This window comes from Phaethon aethereus, assembly GCF_964289735.1.
Source record: "Phaethon aethereus genome assembly, chromosome: 5".
Taxonomy (NCBI): domain Eukaryota; kingdom Metazoa; phylum Chordata; class Aves; order Phaethontiformes; family Phaethontidae; genus Phaethon; species Phaethon aethereus.
The window spans coordinates 27,629,744-27,650,344 of record NC_138579.1 but is presented as its reverse complement, the minus strand read 5'-3'; the positions used below and the strand labels follow the sequence as shown (position 1 = coordinate 27,650,344).

General features: G+C 40.5%; 1 protein-coding gene across 1 annotated transcript; it reads right to left on the bottom strand.

The window, feature by feature from the left end:
• Positions 1-16,022, bottom strand: ENTPD5 (ectonucleoside triphosphate diphosphohydrolase 5 (inactive); the record flags this gene model as incomplete). The annotated part of the gene is made up of 13 exons (XM_081999854.1): positions 15,749-16,022; positions 14,457-14,536; positions 12,296-12,439; positions 11,849-11,924; positions 10,189-10,224; positions 9,240-9,328; positions 6,456-6,535; positions 4,852-4,913; positions 3,297-3,398; positions 2,309-2,449; positions 1,916-1,972; positions 263-378; positions 1-87 (listed from the first exon to the last, which is right to left on the bottom strand). Exons 1-13 carry the CDS (start codon positions 15,963-15,965, stop codon positions 1-3), a joined length of 1,287 nt encoding a protein of 428 aa, XP_081855980.1. The 5' UTR covers positions 15,966-16,022.
• Between the last annotated feature and the right edge of the window lie 4,579 nt (positions 16,023-20,601).

Sequence of the window (20,601 nt, the reverse complement as noted above, 5' to 3'; positions counted from 1 at the left end):
TCAGTAAGTTATCCCCAGAGATTGCAGTAGGTGAAAAGTAGCACCCAAAGTCCAGCTTGTCTCTATGTTGTTCACTTTCTTTGTTAACTATAAAGGAAAAAAAAGAAGTTGCTCCCAACAGTTCTCTAGATTCATATGTTGCACAGATGACAGCAACTAGATGTAATGACCTTGGAAAGACTCAGTAGATAATTAGCTAGAAAAATGTTGATTGATAAGAGAAATTTGGAAGCTGGCTTTGGGATTTAACTGTTTTTCTCACCTGTAAGAGTGTGTTGTCCCTAAAGCCAAAACCTTCCTTTAGTAAAGCAGTGATATAAGTGAGATCCATGCAGAGGAAAGGACTGGCTGACTTGTACCTCTCCATGTTATCACAGACTAGAGAAGGAAGGAAAAAAAAAGGGATTTCAGCAAAATAATGGAGCTTTTATCTACATTATACATTTGAATTGACCTCAGGCCAAAGCCTACTAAAACAAGCCACCCACTTCTATTAACAGGTACATATGACACATGGTACATGCTACAGAGCTGTTCTGTAATGTTGGAGAATAAACCATATAGTACTTCCAGTTTCTCTTAACTCCATCATAAGCACATATTTTAATAGTATATATATAATATATATACATAATCCACATAGTTCTTTTGAAGCCTGAATCTCTGCTCAGCTGATAACTGGCAGAGAGCTGGTTATTACTTGGTCTTTCAAGAACACAGTATCATTTGTCTTCCTTGTCTGGTGCCCAAGGATGGCTCAAGTAATGGACTCCACCCTCTAGGCTGGCACCTTCTTTTATATCTTTCCAACTACACCTGTCTGAGGACATGGAAGAGGCTACTCCCTCGCTGCAGCTAAGTTAAGATTCCACAGTAAGGGTGACAGTGACTGGGAAAGGGATTTACAGTAAGTGTTGTCTTCTGGTCCTACTGTTACTGCCCTGTTCTACAAGCATCAAGAGCAGAGTTCACTTCTTTTTAGAAACTGATAAGCAGCATCCTCCTTCTACTGACATGAGAAAGAGCAGCATTAATTTAGGATCATAGAATTGATCTCCTGATGCTCTAAATAAATGGTCTGATGGTGTTAGATAACATCTCAGCTGCATCTTTGGAAATAAGCTCTCTCAGTATCCAGGGAAACAAACTAAAACAAACACACTCAAACTTTAGAGCCTAATCCCCCTATTCAAAACCATCTAAGTTTCTAGGGAGATTAAGTTTAATTGAAAAATCATTAGAATTTAGGTCCTATTTTAGAAAAAAGTCAGTCCTGAACTACATGATTAAGCATCTCCTGGTGACAAATACAGTCTACTAATCATCGTGAGGATGATCACAATTCAGAGGAAACGTCTTGCTCTGTAAGCTAAAGTTTTAGCCATCAGTAGTATGGCAGAGTGGGAGCTCTTTTTTTCACAGGAGGAGGTACAAAACTAGAACAAGTACTCAGGAAAAAAGTCAGGGGGAGGGAAAGGAATGCAGAAGAGGCTGTCAGACTTAACCTCTGTTCTCTCCCTCCATTTTGTTAGAGATTAAAAAGGATTTAAGGTGAAAGACTTACAGAAGTTGGCACTCTCCTAAACTCAGAGAGTTGCAGTTTGACAGAAGGATCTCTTGATACAGGAAATTCACTGTTGTACTGACATTTATGTACTATCTCCCTCCTCTCCTGAACACAACTGCAAAACCACTAACACTTTGTTTCCCCTCACTGCTCTTCAGTACTTCCTTCTGCAACAGTTACAGGTGTTGGCTAATAAAAGCTAAGTAACATGACACAGAAGGTGTAAGTGGAATAAAGGTTAAACAAACTTCTTTTAAAAAGACAAACTCACATTATGTACTGCCTATAAACATTCATGGTTTTGTTATTTCTCATCCCCATCAGTTTCCCAAGTCTCATGACTATTACCTTCTTTGGCTTTTCTTTCAAAATCTTTCACTTCCAGAACACCTCCTTGTTCATAATCTGAAAAAGAAGAGGTGGGCAAACATCAGAGACCTGAAAGCATTTGTCTTCTGTATCTAAGTTGACCCTAGAGCACAGCCCTGTGATGCTGGGCTATCTGTTGGTAACAGAGGACAGAGCTGCAAGTATAACTGCAGCTCAGAGCGCAAGTCTCATCTGCTGAACTCTGAACATCAAACTGCACTGACAGATCATTCCCTGAAGGCATTTTGTGTACTTCATCCTTCTCAACACCGTTGCTTTTCCCTGCTCCCCATGGCTCCAGCCTCCAGGGTTCCTCTGTCTACCTTCTGGATGACATGCTCACACGTAATAGATTATCCCAAACCAATTTACCAATTAGGTTGGTGTCAACTGCACGATCATAGTAATAGGAGAAAGCATAGAAAGAACTTCCACGAATCTCATCTGGTTGGTGCAGTTTCCCTTTGACAACCTTGAGTACTTCCAAGTAGCAAGGCTTGAATCCTGTTTCTCCTGTCAGGACAAACACAGGTGGGGTGAGCCAAAGAGGCGTATCCAGGAAATGGAAGAATCAGTGGCAATAGGATGAAAACGGGAAGAAGCAGAGATTAAAGCGTCAGAATAGGTGAGAAGAACTTAGATATCCCTTCGTAATCCACCTGCATGCAGGCAAGTGGAACTGGTTAGAGCAGATCATAGCAATATATCTGAAAGGTGTGAGGCACAAACTAGCATAGGTGCATGAAAAGCTTCTTCCACATCAGACAAAACTCCCATTGTTATGTTCTGTGGTCAGCAGAATCTCATTTACATTTGCTACTTTCCCTCTCCATCACACTGTAGTTTTATCAATCTACTCCACACACACCAAATCTGCAACTCAACTCTCATATTCCCCACTGTAAAGCAAAGCAACATCAGTCACCAAAGGGGTCTGTTCTAGTCACTGGCAGTAGCAGCTTCACCCTCTGTCTGCAGCATTAGGGATGCATCTTAAGAAATAGTTCCACAAGTGAGATACACTTTGGCCTACCAGTTATTGTACCCTAACACAGCCAGAGTTTTTGCGCTTAGCTCAAAGCCTCAGAAAAAGCACTCTCATTGGCAAACTCTTAGTGTTTCCTATAAAAGTAGCATTTGTAATAAGAGATCACAGAGAGTGATCTCAGAGTATGGAGAGTGCAGGCCAGCTACTCTTACAGCTTCAGATTTTTCTTTGGCTCTGTCGAAAGTCCACATCTATGACTGGACAGGTATCCTTCACAACCCAAGGTAACTGATGGAGTTATTTGCCAAGGAAAAACTCAGATTCTAAAGACAAGACTTATCTTACAAGAAGCAACAAGTCTCCTTAGTTTACCTTCTTTGTTGCCACCATACCGGTATTTCACTCCCCCAAAGTGCCACTCTGCCTCCAGCTGCTTTGGCAAACAAGAACTGCGGAACATTTGTCCATCCACAGCTGGAATGAAACCAGAGGGGAGAGTCAGAAAGGACAAAATTCAACACAGTTATCAATATGCAGAACCAGAAAATAAGAGGCTGAAAGATCTTCATCAAGGTCTTTAAGCAAAAGTACAGAAATCTGAACTGATGGATGCCACACAAACTGATTATGAATTAAGGACCAGTCTCAGTCTGGAAAAGTTGTGTCCATTTTGTCCTGCAAGCTGCAGAGCAGCTGGGCTTCTCATTTGTTAATGGGAGACAAATGGTACAAGGATACCTGGATAATGGCTGTTCACCATAGAAGACAAGAAAAAAAAAAAAGAGGTAATTAATTAAACACACAGATACACAAACCTTAACAAACAGCAGATAACCGAAACAAAGCAACTGAGCAACAAAGACAAAACCTCCTAAGACACTGATCAATGGCCACTACAGGATCCACTGAATGTACGCCTGAAGAGTTCAACCAGAAATACCGTAACTGATAAGAAAAACACATGATTATTGTGGCCAGCATAGGTCTCACAGAAAAAGCAAACTTCTTACAGAATGGTTGAGGGGGATTATGGGACTGTGCAAAATTTACTATGGGATGTTTAGGGGAAGGCTCAAAGGCAGGGAAAGGGGGAATCAAGGGATTGGGGAAGTGCAAGTGTGGGAAAATGGAGCGGACAAGAGAAGATGGCAATCATGAGCAAGCAGGCAGCTGATCAGTATACTTTTCTGTCTGAGCCTTGTGACCAATCACTGCAGCCTGTCCTACCTTCTTCTTAAACCCCATTGCCAACTGTTTTTGAGTTGAGTACATTCCAGTGATTAACACAAGTCCATCTAGCTGGCAAGTGAGAATCTAGAAGGTGGAAAGAGCCCAGGCCCTGGCCAGAGACTGGAAAAAGGCCCAACGTCTGGGCATGAAGACTGGAAGGACCTAAGGTCTGGGTCAGAGGCTGGAAAGACTCAGGAATGCGAGTATGCATTCAGGTTAGTGAGTGGAATGTGTATGACACACTTGTGGACTTCAAGCTAGACTAGTCAGTGAATGCAACAGGAGGTCTGGGAGAACATGGTGGGCCAGGCAGATATCAGAGACACCTACAAAGTGGGTTTGGCCTAAGCAGCAATCCTTAGGAAAGGATTTGTGCTGTTTGTGTTTCTGTGGATGCTTGTAAAGCTGTGTGGTTTTGGCTGACCGTATCTATATGGTGTTTGATATGTTCCCATGTGCGCATTTCTGGAATTTGCACTCAGTCTCACTGCTGGCCAAACCTGGAAATAGGGAAAAGCAGCTGTCTCACAAGACAACTCCTTAACAAGCAGTAGTCTGTTTCCAGACAGATTTACACCAGCGAAAACATAGAAAAGCACAAGATACAGAAGCAAAGACACAGGAAAAGGGCTGCTGACACAAGACTTAAGTCTAACAGTCTCTTAAAAATCCTGGATGTTTTATCATATGAACATACCCTCCATATTCAAAGCTCCAAGCGTTGCTAGTCTGGCAGCTTTTAGTCCAAACCCCAAATAGCTGGAAACAACAAAAGACAGACATTACAGTTTTAATTCTTGCACATCTGATATAATTCACCCATAGCCTCTTCCTAAATTCTGGAACACCCAAACCAAATTTCCTTCCTCTACTTCCCACAAGTCTCCCCTCTAAAACAGAGTGTTCCCTTTGCCAGACCAATTCCAAGTACCAAAAGAGTGACACAAACCCAAGAATTATGAAGAGCTGTAAAATAGGTAAATCTAAAACTGCAGAAAGTGGTTAGAGCTGATGTGACATTTCTACAAGACATTCATGAAAAGCAAAAATGTAGTCTTAAAAACGAGGGAGAAAGAAGGGTATGTGAGGAGCACATGGGGAATAGAATGGCCATTCTTATGTCATATGTGTAAGACTATGTGCTCTTAGGGCAGAACTAATAGGAGAACTGCAGGACCTCCCGCTGAATAGGAGCTGTGCCTTTGTGTGAAATTCACCTGTTTGACTCCATGGATTACTGCTATACTCATTACAAACTAGGATGTGAACAACATTTATAAGAATGTCATTACACGCTGCTGGCTTCAGCAACACAGCTAGATTAAAAACCTGTTGGCCTTTCATTCCCACCTCTGTTTGGCTGCTTATCCCTTTAGTCATGTCAATACAAACATTTACAGAATAATCAGAGTTAAACTAACCTCCAGCTCCCTCTTTTTTTAGGAGATGCTTTTCAATTCCAATTATTTTAAGTGATCTAATGGACTGTATTGATGAACACAGCAATCAGTTACATCAGTAACTGTAAGCAACAGGGAAGGAGGGCTATTAAACCAGCTCTGTTGCCAAGTAAGCATACTCTTAACTGACTGAGATGATAATCCTCACCCCACTAGTAATGGGCTGAGACCAACTCTCTATTATACGTGGTCGAGTTCTCATTGGACTGTAAGTCATGCAGGTAAACTCTCTGAATTTCACTGCTGACATCTCAGGAACTTGTTAGCTTAACACAGTAAGCACAATTATATTATTCCAGGCCAAATATCCCTCCAATTGGTTCAAGAATCTGTTGTGCTCCATGGTCTGTATCAGCTGCCTGTGGTTGTCTCTCTTTGGTTTACATCAGTCTAGGTTTTACTTTTCATCCTGTTGCTGATGAGATGTGCCATTTTGAACTAAGAAGGAAAAAGTCTCAGGAAGGTCCTCTTTCCAAATCTCTGACCAGGTTTAGTTCTGACTACTTTCCTTTTATCCACCTTTCTGCTTGGTCCAGAATATTTGGCTTGAATCCAGTAATAAGAATTCTTCTCCTTAAATATAGTGACTCATGCTTCCTCTTTATTTGACAGACTGACTAGTATTCCCTTGAAGTGATATTAAGCATGATCCTGGAACATTTCCAGTCAACTAATGTCATGTTCCACTTCAACTAATGTTTCAAGCAGATAAGAAAACTAGTAAAAAGGTCATGGTCCCAACGGTAACAGGATGACATGGCCATTTGTGGTTAGCTCAGGGGCTGCAGAAAGCAAAAAGACTGATTTTCCCAGCAGAGACAGCAGCCTTTTTGCTCCTCACCTGTGGGTATAGAGCTTGTAGGTGCTATTAAACATTTCAAATGAGGTAAGAAAATCCCCAGGGGTTTCCTTCAAAGTTGCCTAAAAGTTAAGTAAAAGAAGAAATCTTTTAGTTTCTATTATGCAATAAAAAATAACCAACTTTGATGTAATATCATAAATATACCCATAGGGTTTATTGCACACTCATCTGATCTGTTTTGAAAACAAAGAACAGTTTTCCAGTGGTCCCCACTGCTGTAATATCTGCAGCTTTTAATACCGAGTTTATTTATATGCATCTTTGTGTTACTTCAGTCTATAACAGGGAAGTGCAACAGATGAGGATGAAAATACTTTCTAATTCAGGATACCTGAATTTTTCAGGGTACTCATGTGCTAGTCTATATAGAGAGTCCCCAACAAAATCAGCTGCACTAGAAGTGCTATGAACGTTTGCAAATCAGGCTAGATATCTCTAGATTCAAGAGCTCAGAAGAATTAAAAATGCGAAGTATAGGCCACATTTTCACCATGTTAAATGTCATGCTGATACTCAAGGAAACAGTCTGACCACTCACTCCCAGTCTTAGGGCTGCTTTACCTCCTGGTTTAAGTGCTTTCCTCTAAATTAACCTCTTGTCTCACCACCTCCAGTTTTCCTCCTTTCACAGTCTTCCCTCTGTGCACACCTCCACCCCACTGGTACTCAGTCCCTACCTTCTTGCCAGACTAACTGTCCTATTCCTGTAAACCTGAACCACTTCAGGGCTCATTTACTGTTCCTTTGTTTCCAGTCCCCAAGATCTCACTCCCAGTTTCTGTCATTCCTCTGCTAATGACCTCATTCTCCCATCCCTTCTTGGCCCTATGCATTCATGTCAGACACTCTGTTAATCTGGGCCAAGCAGCAGAATCTCAGAGAGGACCGAAGCTGCACAATCCCTGTAGTAACCATTCAAGTAAGCAGATACAGCAAAAATAACCCAGATCTGGAATTGTAGAGTCCTAGACAGAAGCCTGGTTGAAGCTGAAAGATTTGGCAGTATTCAGCTTGAGTTTCTCCTGAACAAATGAAAAAAATGAGATTTGTTTTGGGCCTCAGGTAGATTTTCATTGGAATGGTGGTCACATCCTTTACCCAACACTCCCAGACCCTGCCATATTGTGAGTTCTGTTCTTAAACCTTACATCCCAAAAACTTTAAAAAAGGAGAGATCCTGAAAAAAAAAAAAATTGGAGAAAACAACTAGCTTTTTTCATGCCTTCCACAAAAATGTAGAAATCTTCACACCCCTCCCAAATGGAGCAGGCACCAGACAATTTCATAATGATTATGGTCAGTTTTCAGTTGCTTATCACTTCAGCAATAATACCACGAGAAACATAACACTAACTTAAAAACAGCTCCATGCAGTTACTATTACATATCCTCTATTTGCTTGTAATCTGTATTTCATTAATGAATCTTTTACTGTTACAGCATTTTGTTCAAAATGAATACAAAAGTAAACATGTGGCTGCTTCAGACTGCAGGAAGGGAAAAAACCCCTCTGCAAATCAAAGGGCAAAATCCCTGATAATTCTGTCAGATGGGAAAAACTCAGAAACGTACTGAGCTATGTACGTGCTTTTTTGGATGAACTTGACAATACAGGCAAGAAGCAGACATAATGTACAAGCAGACAAGGTTGAACCTTGAATTCTACGCCGCCCTATGAATTCACACCATTGGTCCTGGTCAGTAGCAAACCCTCGAGGCATTTTCCTGCAAGGCTCCAAGGAGACGTCTGAATCCTGAGCTGCAGTTCAGCCTACTTCACAGCCCTATTTATTCTCCAAAACCCTGATATGCAACACCCTTTCCTCTTGGTCCAGTGCCCACTTCAGCAGGTGTTATCAACACAAAACAGAGGGCAAGCGCAGAGTGCTTGACGCTTTGCTGAACAGGATAAGGTTGCACATCATGTTTCAACATGACCCACCATTGCAGAACTAAAATATCCTGAAATGAAAACCATGTGTTTTGTGGTCACCGAACACCCTTTGAGAATCTCAATTTTCTGTAAACAAAAAACATGCTAAACAAAGGACTCCTTCAGAAAGGGGACAAAACCAACTTCACAATACCAAGGTATAGAGTGGTATAGTATCCTTCCAATACCCATGTAATTTTCCCATGAAAACATTAGACTTAGGTCCCAGTTCAAACTGTTTCCAAAGCACTATAGAATACCTGACAAATCCAGCAGAGATGGACTGAGGGGCAGAAAGGGGAATTCCCCAAGAAAATAAGAAGAAATTTATAAGAAAACAAAGAGGGGTTGGCTGTGCTATTATAAAAGACATTTGCCCCATAAGACACACTCCCTTCCAAAATTTAATGAAGATCTGCTAATAGACTGGGCGGGGGGGGAGAGGTGGAGGATATAACTCAGAGCAGACCCTAAATTTCTTGTAATCTGCTAGTATATTCCCTGGAAATATTCTACATTTATTGAATACAAAATAATTGTCTGCATTAGTGCAGCTTTCCCAGCCTGGGTCTAGAAAACAAAACTGTTTCTCTTTGTTTTTACCCATTTGCTTGCTTTCTTTTTTCTTCCGTGTTATCCAGGCTCCTTTGTTTGCAAGTGCCTATCAGCCAACTGCTGATGTCAAAGAGAACAGAAATACAGATGTTCTGTACACCACAGATGTTCTGCTTGTGCCAGTGATGACAAAATGATATCAGGGAGCAGAGCAGTGCTCAGGTCTCTCCACTGGCCCTGCAGCCCCAACCCGCACACTTTTAACCACTCCTCACCTCAAACCGTGGCAGGAATGTGATTTGGGTTGAGGCTCCTCCCAAGTCCAGAGTCCCAACAGTATGCTGGTTCTGGCCAGACAGCTGCCCTGCAAACAACACCGTGCTCAGAACAGCCCCGAGTGCAAAATACTGCATGCATGATCAGGCAGCCACCAAGTTATCACATTATCAGAGCAATACAGCAGGGCTGAACTGCCCTTCAAAGACAAAAAACATTACAGAGAAAAGGTAGGCAAACAGAAGGTATTATGAAAAGATTCATAGGAGTTTCTTCCTTGATTCCAATCTCACCTCCAAAGAGAGATACCTAAGAGAGATAAGATAAATCTCTTGGCACCCAGCAAAAGCTGAAAGTAAGGGACAAAATATCTCCTGCAGAAGACTGTCAGGGAGGGTACATAAATTCTATAATCACCATATAGCTGGTCAAGAGCAGCAGGAGAGGAAGGATAGTAAAAGCAGAACCAGCTATTATATTTTCTCTTCACCCACAACAGCTTGCTTGCTCATGTATCTACTAGAGTACTGATTTTCTTTTCTCTTCACTGCATTCCCAGCAGGGCTAAAGCACCAGTGCATTCCCTGTTACACCATTTTAGTTGCATAGTTCATGCTGGGATGAAGAACATTGTAAAACCTTGTTTCCCACCTTCTAACAGATGAGCAGCAGAACTCCCCTATGAACATTACAGAAACCAGCTTGCCAGTGCCTCCCAGTCCTGAGTAAATGCTGGCACCTTCTGGATTAAGATGCCTCCTTCTTACTACAGGTGTGGCTCACCCTCTGGAACACAGTCTGCCCAAGACAATCCACTGCGTTAGCACTGGTGCCACACTGGGGAGGAAAAGCAGGACATGGCAACCAAGGCGAAGGAACTTAGGGTCATCATCTCTGCAGAAGAGACTCAAGTTCATATTTAGAGACAAATTATACAGAATTAACTACCTGTCAAAAAGTTCACAGTGATCCAGGCTAAAATTCCTGCAAAAAGGAAAAAAAAAGTCACCACTGAGGACTTCCACAACCTCCTGCTCACCCTTATCACCCCTCCACATATTATTTATTTACCTGGAAATCATTACTAACTTAACGTAAATGCCCCATACTTCAGAGATTAATTCAAACTCATAACTGAGTGACATGATGCATTATCGATTCATTAAACTCTCATAAACCAGGATAGGTAGAACATTTGTAATACATATGCAACAGCAGCATGCACAAATCATGCCTATTATCCAAACAATATGCAAAGAAGTAACGAGCTGACACAATGCACAAGCTTCCTCGGGCACTTTTTTGCCCCCCAGCATTTCAATTCCTAATCTGGAAACTGCATACACACCGCTCTGTGTTTTAATGTCGTGGTTTCTGTAATTATACTACAGACATAGTGGCAACCAGTAAAACACAAACAACTCCTCTTTGACTCCAGCTGCTTGATTGACACTGGTCATGATTCTCACCCAAACATAGGCAGACACATGACAGTAGAAGAGGTGGGACTTTTAAATAAGCCTTGGCAGGATACACTGTGCTCTATTACACCTCATTGCTCCTGCTCCCTGCCAATACAACACTTCTCCCTACTATACAATTCCCCTGCTAACCCTAGTGACGTACTGTGCATTGCACTGTACTTTATCGAATACTTGCAGACTTCATGTTATTTTTCCTTTTCTTTTGGCACATACAGACAGATTTTGCTCTTTAATCTTCCTCCATGAGTTATTTGTTTAAGTGTCACGATAATTCTTCTTGCTTTCCTTGAACACCTTCCAAACTGGCAATATATCTGCCATAATGAAGTGTTCGGAACTGAATGTTAACATCACAGACAGCTCTAATTAGGCATCCATACAGAAGGATTATTACCTGCCTATTCTGCAAGGCAGTATGTCTGGATATGTAGCCAAAAGGTTAGAGTGATCTGTTCTGCACTGCAAAATCATCAGTCCAAACCTACAACATATTTCACCTTTTCTTGTATTTTAGGTTACTTCCTTTGCTACTTTACCAGCTTCATTTTTCCAGTCAGAATATTTTTTAAATTTATTATTATTTTTTTTTTTAATACTTGCCAATTAGCCTTCATTCTCCTCTAATATTCACAATGCTTCCAATTTTAACCTGAAAATTGATGAGCTAATCATGAAAGATTATTTTTAATGCTGATATTGCAGAATTTACTAGGCACTGTCCATAAGCTTGCTACACATCGTCAGGTAGCCTTTCAGAGGTGGACACCATCTTTTTCCCACCAATTCCCAAGACCACGCTTCAGCCGCTTAGCCTGCATCAGCCTGCACACTTACTTCTGTGAGAAGGTTCTCTTCTGGAACCTGAGAAGGTTTTGGATGAACCTTCATCTAGCTAACTCATAAAACCCTTTGTGTACCTGCATTTGTAGACAAACAGATGACCAAGCAATCAACATGTCCTAGGAAAAGCAGGATTGAATTGTCTCAAACAGGGCTAGAAACCTTTTATTTTCTCCCCTCAGTTTTGTGATGATTTTTCTTTCCCTCTCATGTCCATAAGATATCTCTCTCTTTCTTTCCCCTACTCCTCTTTGCTTTCACTTTTTCCTCCTTCTAAAGCGTACCTTCATAAGACCCATCCATGATGCTAACACTGTCCTCTGGAACAAGAAATGGTGATTCCTCAAAGACTTCTCTCACCTGAAAAAAGAAATAATGATTAGATTCTTGGTCTTAAGAGTCTTGTTCTGCTCTGATGGTGACAGAGAAAGTTTTCTTTTTCACAGCAGTACAATATAAGACAAGTGTGTGGAGTAGACAAAATTATTCTTCTTTCAAGGGCCAGGAGAGAGTGAAGTATTGTAAGTGTCTCTTCCAATGCCTTCTACCCTCACTGAGACAGAGGATAGCGGGACCATACAAGAAAGTCCGTAAAGTCTGTGAGTTTCGTATTATGATGGGATTACAGTCACTTTTCACAGCTGACATTCTCTTATGCTAAATGGAGAACTGAGTCATGAAAGATGAAACAGGAGAGCAATACTAGTGCATCCAAAAGATCTTAGTATTACCTCTAAAAGCAGAGCCTGAGCTTTCTCCTCTGATAGCAAGCGCAGTCCAGCTGTGGCTTTTAACACTACTGGTGTCTTCTTCCAGAGCTGAGGTGGCACAGCATCTATGGCCATGTCCAGCAATCTTTTGACAGTTTCAGCACCCTAAAAAGAAAAAGATGTTGTTTTTTCTTACCGTTTCCTCCTACAAGCCATCAGAAAATAGGCCTCTCAATTACCCTTCAACACTAGTGAAACCAGTATTCAATAGCAGAAGATACCTCACCCACACCCAAGATAAGGATAAAAACCATGCTAGAAATCTCGTAAGAACCTTAGAGAGAACATCTGCATTGGAAGGACAAGTGTATTCAGAGTTATATCTTAGGCGAGAGAAACGTCATTGTTTGTGGAGAGTATTATTTGAAAGGATGGAGGAAGGAGAGGGAACTGAGAGTCTGACAAACCTAGACATCTCGCAGTATGATGAAACTAAATGGTACAATTACTGACTGAAGCTGCAAAGGTCAGGAGGAATGTCTGTAGATTTCACTAAATGCAATTTAAGAATTCCAAGTGTGTCCAGAGCAAGTAGTGTAATTAAAATGCCAGCTGTAGAATGGTTACCACATGAGGTACAGGCATCACTGCTCAATTATTTACACTGCTCTAATAATTACAGTTTGGCTTTAGTAATAAAAATTCTCTTGTGGAATGTCTAGAAATTTACTTTGGGGTGAATTCTTCTCTTCTACCCTACAAACAAAACAATTTAGTGAAATAATGGGAGATCTCATCAAAGCTTAAAAAAAATACAAAAGCCATTCACTTTTCCATGAAGTTTCTCACTCAGATTCCTGTAGCACTGAATGCAACTGAGCAAACCGAGAAACTTGAAACTCCCCCTTGTGCAAGCCCCCAACTCCAAGACTGCTAAAGCACACCAGATAGAGTATCTAATGTGTCATTTCTCTAGCACCTCCTTTAGCTTGTGAAAGAGCTTACTGGCAGCACAGGGGATCTGGAAAATGGCAGCTTACTTCAGGACTGGTCCTGTATATGATAACAGGATTATTTTAGCGCTCTCTGCTCTGTTGCTCATTTCTGACTCCTGATCCAATAGAGTTGCATGGAACAAGTGTACTTGCACAAATTCACAACCACTCCCATTTAAAAACAAAGAGGATGTCCAGTAACTTCAATTTCTTATTAAAATTATAGATTTATATGTTAATTATTACATCTGATTATGGAAGATGGAACTGTCCAAGTGTGTTTTGAAAAACTCTGTACATAAACAAAACAATAAAAGTCCTGAGGCAGTAGCAGAGTAACTGCCTGTACCTATATCATTATTCAGCTGAAATTGTAATCAAATATTTTAACTGAGCATGACTGAGTCCTGTGTATCACTGAGCACTGGCTTACAAGCCATGGTTCCAAAGACAATGGCAAAGAATCATAACAAACAAATTATTGGATGTCTGATGATAGAAGCAGAGAATACACTTGGAGAAATATTAAGGCCTGACTTAACCTGCTAAGTGCATATTTATTCTTCCCTTCTCCATAACTTGTTAACAAAAATTAACTTTTGTAGATCTGATTAAACACACAAAAAATTTAAACATACTTAGGAGTCAGAGAAATGAACCCTCTTTGCTTGTCAGTGTAACATGACTAAAAAAGAAAACCTCCACAGTCTTAACCCCTTACTCCTAAACTAAACAAATCAAAACAAAATATGCCCATTTTGAACTGTGACCAGCACTGAAAATTTCAACCAAAAGGAAAAACTGAGAAAATTATTAGCAAATAAGTCAGGAGTACATATTTACTCATATTTGCGGTAGCTATAGGGGAAATATGGATGCTGCTAAAGCTAAAAAGCACTTTGTCTTTTAAATTCTCAGAGGCATATAGTCTAGTTCTATATAGCATTTAAGCAATTAATTAAGCCATTGTTCCATTCATGAAATATGTAAAACAACAGCTCTAATTTCACTGGGTAGAAATTAACTCACAGAAGTAGAGCAACAGGTTTAAAGAGCCAGCAGTGAAACCTTTATATTTTTTCTTGATTCTCTGCAATTACAATTAGTAATACTTGAACTGCTTGGTAGAGTCCAACCGCTATTAGTAGAAGCAAGATCAGCTCACAGGGAATGGGGGAAAGCCTTACCTTCTCAGGCTGATCAGCATATGCAGAAAGACCTGGCTTCACAGACTCAAAGATTTCCCCTTCCAACTCTGGAAGGTTTTCTGCACAAACAAAACATTACATGAAACACTCAACAACTCAAACCTTTTTCTTTAGTTTCAAAAAGGTTGCCTGCAACCCCTCTAAAGTGACTATCCTTGACTTCCCCTTGCAAACAATACTATTCCCTTTCTAAAACAAACATGGCTCCTTCACTTCAAGAATATATTTAACAGAATGTTGTCCTTGTATCCTCCAAGTTCACAATTTTATTAAGAACACGTTATAATTAGAAGTATGTAGTTCACAAATGGAAATGAACAATGAATTATAGCAATGTAACATGACTGTTGCCTAATCTTAATAAAATTTCTTTCCATTTCTGTCCCCAAGCTAATTGTGAAATACTAATTCATATTAAGACACACACAGTCAATTCCTGATTATTCTTAGGTGATTCATCCAACTCACAAACACAGGACAGAGCTGACTGGGCTCCAGCACTTGGCTGCAAAACCAAACAAGTGTGACCATTGCTCCCAGAGCAGCTTAGGTCTGGAAGCTGTTCCTGAGTATTGTGTATGACAAGTCAAGCAGAGTCCATCAGAGCTGGACGTTGTACCAGTCCTTCCAAACTAAGGTTGTAATCATGTGAAGCTACATAGGTACAATGCGTGGCCCTGATGGGCTTATTAGCCGAGTCCCATCAACCAGCCTCCAACCTTTGCTGGTTCACTGTACCCAAGCTAATTCATCCTCTTGAATCCTGTTGCATGTGCAGCCAACTTGGGTAGCTCTGCACTGTGTCAGAACCAGGTATACTGGAGTGTGGTGCATCTTCACTGCTTATAACTCTTTAATTTACTGACTTTAATTTGCTACAAAATGTGACATATAAACATATGCAGAATTTAAGTATCTCTTGATATAATTCAAGGTAATATGCAGCTTGACAAAAACAGCATAAGCCTCCTTCCAACTCAATGAGACATTCCTTTAAACAGACGCATAGACAAAAATCTTTGAAAATTCAGAACTCTCCAGTACACCCAGAATTGAACCCCTGAGTTTCAAAAGATCTACAAAAAGATATTTTCACAGCAAAACGCCACCACAAATGGACAATAACCATCTGCCAGAGGACCATTTGAAGGACAAACTGTAGAAATCTTCAGCTGTTCCCAAATGCTTTATTGGGGGAAAAAAAACCTCTTTTGGGAAGTTGGAACCTAAGTCAACATACTCCAAGTGCACAGACTGACACGGGGTCTTACCTGGGCTCTTCTGCACAAAGGTGTAAATGTGAATCCGGGTTCCAGTGCTTCCCGCGTCAAACATTATGCCATAAAAAGTATTTGCTTTGGCATTTATAGGGCACATGTTAGGTGGAAAGAAATCCTGAAACCACATCTCCCTGTTTGAATGGGAAAGAACAAAGAACAAAGAGGAAAATGCCAATGCTAGAAGAATGGGAAGTCTGGAAGATGCCATCTTGCCAGGACCCTTTGAGGCAGTCAAGCATGGATCAGCAATCACAGAGCTGCAGTGGGTCCTGTACAGAAAAAAAGCAGGAATAGGAAATTACCAAGAGCCCTGTCCTTAAAAAGTCTGTAGAGATAAAAGAAATAAAAATCAGTCCGTACGCATATGTTCTGCCCTTTAGATGTTTTTCAACACCTCATCCAAAAGATGTGATTTACTGCACTTAGTGCTACAACTGCATCTAAGCGATTTGTTGTTTCAGTGTAAAGGTTTCTCCATTTCCAAAATGCAGAAGAGTTAAAGTAGTTTGCTTCCCAGTATTTCTAGTTTGGTTTTATTTAGACAATTTTCTTCTGTGATTTGGCTTGAAGGTTTTCAACATTTAGAGTCTTCAGAACCTCCAAAAAGACCAAATGTTATCTGAAAAGAAGCATCATCAAAGGGGAGCTCAGGGCAGAACTGCTTTGCCCTAACATTTACACACTTGAGATGCTATGGCAGAACACAAGTGTTATTCAGGGTCACAAACAAAGAGAATTTCAACTCAGGCTAAGAACAGCTGCTGGGAAACATCAGCGCATAGAGTGAAGGCACATCCTTCCAGCAGCATCCTCATCCCCAAGAAAAGCCTGTGCTGCACAAGAGGGACTGAACTGTAAGGTGCACCTGGGCTCTGCCTCTCAATACTTATCATACTTTTCCTTTCTGTCTTCATTTTGGTTTTTCATCATTTTCTCCTGACATGAGTTTTCATTTTCAGGATTAAAAAAAAAAAAGAAAAAAGGCAACAAAACCCCACCACTCTCTCACATCTAGTCCAGTTGCCCTGAACACTGAGGTTGCTTACACAGCTTCTAACAACAGCTTCAATAAGCCAAGGCCCCAAAGTTGTATGACGCAGTACTGGGTATCAAGATACAAGAACTAAACCTCCTCTCTGTTAACATGTATCTCTTTGCATATATTTTGTCCTAAGAAATGCTAATAAAGGGAAGATACTGGCACAGAAATGATAGGGTGCATTAGGTGCCCAGGTAACAAGGACGATCATACATAGCTATCTTTGCTATTTGCATTTTAACAGCAGAAAAGGGCATGCAGCTGGACGCCCCACCATATGCAGTATCACCTGCATCAATATATACACAGAGCACTTGGCATACAGAAGGTGCAAACAGCTCCTTATCAGTCTCTTGGTAACAGACACTTGGTAACACATCCATCCGCCCACAGCACTGAATATTCTACTTCATACGCCTGTCCATCTGCCCGAGACCCTCACCCACCCCTAGCCCTTACATTTGATTCTCTTTTAGCAACCTGCTCAGCCCCACCATGTTCATTCTCTCAAAATCTTTATTCACCATCTCTATCCTACTATTCATTCCTAATCCTAATTTCTCTCCTTCCCTATGTGAACCTGACACTTCCTTTCCATGTCAGCCTGTTTCCACACACCTTTCTCTCACGCCCAAAGAACTCACTTATCCTCCACTACCCTTTATCCCAGACCTAGCTCTTGTACGACTTTTATGATTTCCATCCTTCACTTTTGACCCCAGTTACATCAAACTGGGATTAACTTTTAGCCATTCTCAGTAAATTATGTAAACACTGGGTCATTCCTTGAGTGCCTCTCTAACTCACTTGTGTTCAGCTATCTCTAGGGCAAACAAAACACACAGCCCACTGCAGAAGGGTAACCTTGCCTGTCTTCTATCAATCACCTTTATTTGTATCCTCCCATTCCTAGCAAATGCAGAGCACTGAGGGCAGAGGCACAAGCTCTTAACCCACTCTGCCTTAAAAGCACACTCTGAGAAGAGGAAGAAGTGACTTTATGACTCCATAAGTGGGCAATAAACCTGGCCACCCTCTGTGACAGATCAACTCCAACTGTAATAGTTTCTAAAGCATTCACATTCTGTGTGGAAATGAGTAAAAACTTAGTTTTAACCTGTAACAACTTAAAAGTCCTATCCTGAAGGGAGTTCATGAAAAGCGCTGAGCCGTTTGGCAGCTTCATAGCTATGAATTTGTACTAAGATGCAGCTGGCATTACCCACATTTGCTTCATCACAGCAAGGAGGTCTACTGAAAATCCAAGAAGCTGTGCCGTTTTAACAGAACATAAGCCACGTTAATGAGTACTATCTTCCAGCTGGTCAGGAGAGGTGGTGTTATTCTCAGGCAACATTAGGATTTTGCTCACTGAACAATCACAAATACAACCCAAGAACCTGCCTTAAGAACAAACTCCAGAGTCCTATTACAAATGGCACATGTGACACTTACGCAAGCCCTAGAATCTCCAATGATCCGAAAATATCTGAGCAACTGCCATCACTAACACATACTCTTCTTGCCAGATCTAATAGTGGATGAGCCTTAGCCTCCCATGAAACACTGACTTGACTCACCAAGCTTTTCTTCTTTATCCCTTCTCAGACATCCACCACCATGTCACACTTTCCGTTCTCTACTTCTCCCGACTTTTTTCCTTTCCACCTTTACCCTCAGAAGTAGAGGGGAAAAAAACCTGAACCGGCCCTCAGGATTTTATTTCTCTCTACCCTTCATTAAGAATGAAAAAAGCACACTGAGCCTCTTTGACAAGTGGTGAAGACTATTTAATCAAGCGCACTAGCAAAACAGCGACGACAAGTATAAAAATAGACGAGAGTAAGAAATCGGAGACAAGAGAGGGAAATTGGCAGGGATAACAGAAATCGCGATGGAAAAGGAATTTGGAAAAAGAAGGTCAGAAGAAAGAATGGAGGAAAAAATGTAGGGTGGAGATAGACAAGAGAGTAGTTACGAAGAAGGAAAAATATTTGCAAAAGAGTCCCTCTCAAACAACTTAAAATCCTAGCTGCTATCAGAATACAACAGGACGGATAAAATGAACAACACACAGAAACGAGAACACAGGGTAACAGTAGTATGAGCACAAGTTCATTCATATAAACAAGCAGCCCAGCAGGTAAAACACACAGATCACCATCAGTAGGCTCCAGTTACTGCCTTTATAAATGAGCAGTAATAACATAAATTGTGAATGTGTTAGGCACACACCTGAAGCAGGATGGAAGCAACAACTATTCCACTCCAGAGATTCCTAATGAAAACCACTTCGGAGCGCTGCGACAAGAGACACTGCGCCTGCACTTCTTTTCTTCACCTTTGCTTTCAGCTAATATGAGCAGACTACGTTACAGGCAAATTATAAGGTCATGGAGGCACATAAAATATCAGTCGAGTTGCTTTATTCAAATTTGAGTTTGTCATTGCTCAATACGAGCAGCGAAACATGCTCAGATAATTACATGGGGTGAATTTCAAGAAGTTGAAAGTTAACCGAGTTCAACAAGGTAGTAAAACATTTACACAAATATCACAGTTGACCTCAACAGCACTGACCCAAGTCCAGTGACAGAAAGTAGAACACTCATTTCCCCAACACAGAGAAAGATATGTAAATTATCATCCGTATAATGCAGATTTTAGGTACTAAACCAAGAAGTTGAAGCACATCCAATATAAAGATTTGGGAGATACACAGACTGTACGAACCAAAAAAATACCTGGATGCTGCAAAGAGACTGCCAAGACTGAAAGCATGAATAGGAAGGGGAAAAAAAAAAAAAAGAAACAAAACACCCCAACCAAACTCTCCTTAGACAATAAAAGTAAAAACAATGCTGGAATAATAATAAGAAACCTTAAGACAGCAAAACACAACCTTACTTAGAGTTCACCATACACTGAAAACACCAGTGATTTTCAAGAGAAGAAAGTCTTACCCACACTCTCAAGTATTTCAGGCAAGAGAACATGCAAAACCCAAAACACACCCACAGAAGCATCTCCCTCTAAAAATGAGTCTGTCTCTTCTGAGTGGAAGGAAAAGCAGTGTACCTGAGATAACACAAGACTTCCCCTTCTGTTTCCTAAAATATCATTGGCAAATATTTGGACATAAGGAAAAATATTAGGAAGTAATTAGAAATATTTGCTTAGACAATTTTTTAAGGAAACAAAATAGACAAATTATGTAATTCATTTCATATTGTTATTTATTGCTCAGGCACACTAAAAATCATTCAGAATGGAAGGTCTATTTTCTGCACTAAAACAGTAACAAAATCTATTTTCCAGATGAGCAGCTCTTATGGTAACAAGATTTATTTCCCAGCTGAGCAGCTTTTACACTTAATACTCATGACTATACAAATACATTTTTACCATTTTTTTTTTTCCAAAACCAAAAAGCCATTACATTTTTGCTGGACTTATTTTTGCCTAGTAAAAAAAAAAAAAACCCCACCCAAAACCTTTCTTGGATTGTTATGACAAAAATTTAAGCTTCTCAAGAGCACACAGTTTAAAAATCTTAGTAGAAAAAATAACTAAATTCATTGGCAGAATTTCCATAAAGATAATGGCACAGTAGTCTTTGCACACATACATTTTGGGTAAAATTCTGGATCTAGAGCTTTCAACGCTAAAAAAAAAAACAACCACCAACTCACAAACGTGCATTAATCAGCGGTTTTAATCTTTTCCCCGTACTGAGGGTCCAAATACACATTATTTATTTAATTTTCAATTCCCCTGCTTAATTAGCCCAAGGCAGCTTTCCAAG